This window comes from Puntigrus tetrazona, chromosome 24 (assembly GCF_018831695.1).
Source record: "Puntigrus tetrazona isolate hp1 chromosome 24, ASM1883169v1, whole genome shotgun sequence".
In the NCBI taxonomy this organism is placed as follows: domain Eukaryota; kingdom Metazoa; phylum Chordata; class Actinopteri; order Cypriniformes; family Cyprinidae; genus Puntigrus; species Puntigrus tetrazona.
In genome coordinates, this window is record NC_056722.1 from 1,548,307 (window position 1) to 1,552,604 (window position 4,298).

The 4,298-nt window shown below is 42.7% G+C and overlaps 1 protein-coding gene across 1 annotated transcript; it reads left to right on the plus strand.

Moving 5' to 3' along the window:
- The first annotated feature begins 284 nt into the window (after positions 1-284).
- On the plus strand, positions 285-3,287 carry neurod6a (neuronal differentiation 6a). The gene is made up of 2 exons (XM_043225755.1): positions 285-434; positions 896-3,287. Exon 2 carries the CDS (start codon positions 906-908, stop codon positions 1,887-1,889), a length of 984 nt encoding a protein of 327 aa, XP_043081690.1. The 5' UTR covers positions 285-434; positions 896-905; the 3' UTR covers positions 1,890-3,287.
- The last annotated feature ends 1,011 nt before the right edge of the window (positions 3,288-4,298 follow it).

Consider the following 4,298-nt stretch of genomic DNA (forward strand, 5'->3'; position numbering starts at 1 on the left):
ATTCAAATCAAATTCTTCATTTCTACGAGGAAAGACTGAGAAATGTCATTCCCTGACCGTCTCGCAGCATTCCTGTTCATCCACAGCCTCAGATTCTAATGGTGTATGCTGGTACTCGGTCCTTTATTGAGGCTGCTTTGTGGTTTTGCAGTGGTACGCAGCTCGAGGCGCACGCCAGATGATCAGGGGAGGAATACAGGTCCCCCGGGACCCGATCACATGACCAACCCATGCCACGTGACGTCAGCGGCAGATGGCATGGGTACCAGCTCTGGCAGTTGGCATCAGTGTCATTTCTCTTAGCGCGAGACAAGGAGAACAGTGGGGAGGTGAGAAAAACGCACGAGCTGTTCACCTGCTAAAACACCACGCGGAAAAAAAAAAGTTCAAAATAGGAAATATGAAAACTGTCATCTGACACCATCGTAATCCAGGTAAGCTGGATCGGTCGAGGGTAAGGATCGGCATCTGCGCTGCATGACTGTCTGATTTTAAAGCCTTACATTTCGTAAGCGCACAAGTGCGGTTTTACCGATGAAAACAAGTTTACGGATACATTTCTGTTGAATTCTACATTTTTGTGATTTTATTAGAGAATCTATATCTTCTGGAATTCTGTGTGTAATTCTTACGTTAATGCATCATTTTATGGGCTCAAAAAAAAGGTACAAAAACTCTCACCATGTTGGTATCTTTTCAGAAGGTACACCTTTGTACCACGTTTACCCCTACCGGGTGCACATTAGTATCTTTAAAGTATATTTTAGTGAAAGGGTACCGCCCCAGTAACTGCTTTTGTACCTGTGAGAGTGTATTAATTGAGCACCATGTATAGCTTGTTTTTAAATCGCTGCTGATTGATTCAGAAGATCTATTATCTTCTCATCATCCCCAGTAAGAGCACAATGCTGACTCTTCCATTTGAGGATCCTGTCATAATGGACACTCAATTCGGGGCAAACTTTCCAAGGGACTGCGTGGGTGAAATGAAGGTCAACAAACAAGAGCCATTTAAAAAGGAGGAGACGCTCTCCCACACGATGGAGGACGAGGATTCGGAGAAGGATGAGGACGAACGGGAGGACGGGCAGGACGAGAACGGGCTGCCTCGGAGGAGAGGGCCTCGGAAAAAGAAAATGACCAAAGCCAGGGTGGACCGGGTCAAGATGAGGCGCATGGAGGCCAACGCCAGGGAGAGGAACCGAATGCACGGTCTGAACAATGCCCTGGACAGCCTGCGCAAGGTGGTGCCCTGCTACTCCAAAACTCAGAAACTGTCCAAAATCGAAACCCTGCGGCTGGCCAAGAACTACATCTGGGCGCTCTCCGAGATCCTGAGCACCGGGAAGAGGCCCGACCTCCTGACCTTCGTCCAGACCCTGTGCAAAGGGCTCTCGCAGCCCACCACCAACTTGGTGGCCGGGTGCCTGCAGCTGAACGCCAGGAACTTCATCACGGATCAGATCAACGGCGAGGCGTCTTTCTCCGGCAGGTCGCCGTACGAATCCGTGTACACGACCTACCACAGTCCGGGTGTGGTGACGCCCTCGGGACCCTCGGTAGAAGCGGTCAAACCCTTCAGGCCGTTCAACTACTGCAGCTCCTACGAGTCTTTCTACGAAAGCGTCTCGCCGGAATGCGGAAGCCCTCAGTTCGACGGTCCCTTAAGCCCGCCTATTAACTTTAACGGGATCTTTTCCCTCAAGCACGAAGAGCCGGTCGAATACGGCAAGAGCTGCCACTACGGAACGCGCTACTGCGCCGTGCCGCCGCGCTCCTCCATCAGCCAGACCGCGAGAGGCTCCTCGGATCTCCACTTCCCTTATGACATTCACCTGCGCGGCCAGTTTTACCCCGTGCAAGAAGAAGTAAACACTTTTCATAATTAACGAGAGAAAGTCAAACGTGAGTGAAAAGGACTGAAAATGCAGGACTTTCGATCGCACATGTATTATTTAAAAGTCCATCTCTGATTTGGGTTTTAAGCCATCGGATGTTTTATTAGTAATTCTTTTTAATTAAATGGAAAACGTGCTTACAGTGTTCCTAATTATCATTTTAAACCGTTCGACAAAATACGTGGTCTGATGGAAAAAACAGACCAAACAATAACAAAGTGTATTACAGAGTTTCTCGTTTATTTTTGGTTTATTTTAACGGCCTGAGTATTTATAGATCTAAAATCTGCCAGTAAGGACTCTTGCTCCAAAAGGTATCTTTTAATTATAAAATCGTTCAGATATTTGCGATGAAAATTCAGTAAAATGGGAGAGCAATAACTGCTGAGGGTGCTATGCAATACACAAGTCTATAAATCTCGATCTGGCCATTTATTTATCCACTTAATTTGTCTAAACAATGTTCGCACAAAGTTGAAAATAGTATCGTTAAAAAAAAATAGTTGCTCCTCATTTAGTAATACATAAATGGGTTTATTCGTTTATGAGAAGTAACTGTATTTGTTTCCTTTAAATCAAAATGTAATCTTTGTTTACAAAAGTTTCGTGATGTATTACGCAGGGCACTATATTTAAATGTTGGTAAAAAAAAATGATTCAACAATTGCTTATTATTATTATTATTAGGCTATTTGCAATAATAGTAGTAATATGTTAAAGACCACCACGAAGAGACGATTATTGAATCAGTTTGTTCTCCTATAGAAGATGATATATTTAAAATATATATAGGCTATGGATGTAACTCTGAAAAAAAAATGAAATAATAACGGTATATTATTCATTTGTTTAATTGATTTCGATATGTGTAATTTAACTTGTGGACAATCGACTTTTAAGCACCCTCTTAATTTCCAACTATATCAAATATCTCACATTTGTCCATGCGCGTCGTTTTCAAAAGTACGATAAAGGAATATCACAACACGATGATGTAATTATGCAACAGATTGTTTTGACAATTCTGTATTTTCTCAGATGTGAAGTCGTCGATATCTTGGTGACACTGCGTACAATCTCGGAACAACCACTGTAAGCAAATGCATCAGAAGCATGTAAAATCTCTAATGGAAAGGTCTGTGTGCTGTCTAGTGAACTCATGTCACGGGAAAACCTGCCTTAATATATTTGTCACGCATCATTTATGCAATGTCATGGACGTCTGGTGGAGTCGTGCATTGATTTTTATCACCAAACGGGATTTTTGTGCGTGTGTGTGTGTGTGTGTGTGTGTGTGTGTGTGCGCAAAAATGACTGAATGCACTGAAACTGGTCTTTGTACACTGTCGAGCTGTTTTGTACAGTAAAATAAAGTTTAATTGAATACAATTCTCTGTCGAAAGCGCTGCTCTGAATACACGGGTCCCGAATTCAAATAATAAATAAAACATAACGCATGCATCTGGTTTAAAAAAGATATATGAACCTCGCTATGTGCCGCTAGAAAAAAATAATAAACGAAAACAACAATTAACGCAATTTTTCTACTATAGTTGCAAACCTATAATGAACAGCTTTTAAAATGCACGTATCTAATATATAGCCTATTTAGATAACACATTTAAAGTCTAAATAAATAACAGATTTGATCAAATGCCTACAGAAGAGCAGAGATCATCTGTTTATCAAGGGCGGACAAAGGAATTCATAACGTCGCCGAAATCACCAAATCCATCTCGCGCGTTATTTTGCGGGCCTGTGCCGGTGGTCAAGGTTAATTGTAAAATGAGACGTTCTTGAGATGTTATTCAGGACCGGGTTTAGGGGAGTAAAGGTTGTCTGGCTTCGAGTCTCTCCTGTCTCCGGGTTCAGCGGCGAGCTGGACGCGGGCCAAACAGCGACAGACTGCGGATCAGGGGCCCGAAAAACAGCTATTCCCCCGCGAATGTGCATTGTCATCCCCGGGAAACCGGAGTGACAGCATTCTCGATACGCGGGTTACGATTAGAAGACATAAAACTGATAGTTTACGAAAGATGCGGCATTAAAAAAACAAATGGCTAAAAATCAGCGCGCGGTCTTTTCGATTTCCCAATAATAGGCCTAGACTGGCCCGCATTAATTGATAATAGGATGCAGGCTTTGCGTAGGTTTTATGTCGCATTTGGATGAAATGCTACGCAGAATAGTCCAAAATAAAAGGCACAATCACATTAACAGTATTGAAGAAGAAAAAAACTGATCTCACAAGACTTGGTTTTTTTTTTCTGGTAGCCTAGTCCTAATTGATCCCTTTTCACGCGTTTAAAGAAAATATAATCTATGCTAATATCCAATTAATCATCACGTCGTCCTAAAACACCTAATGCTGTTGACAGGTGCAAAAAATCCAACCTGCAC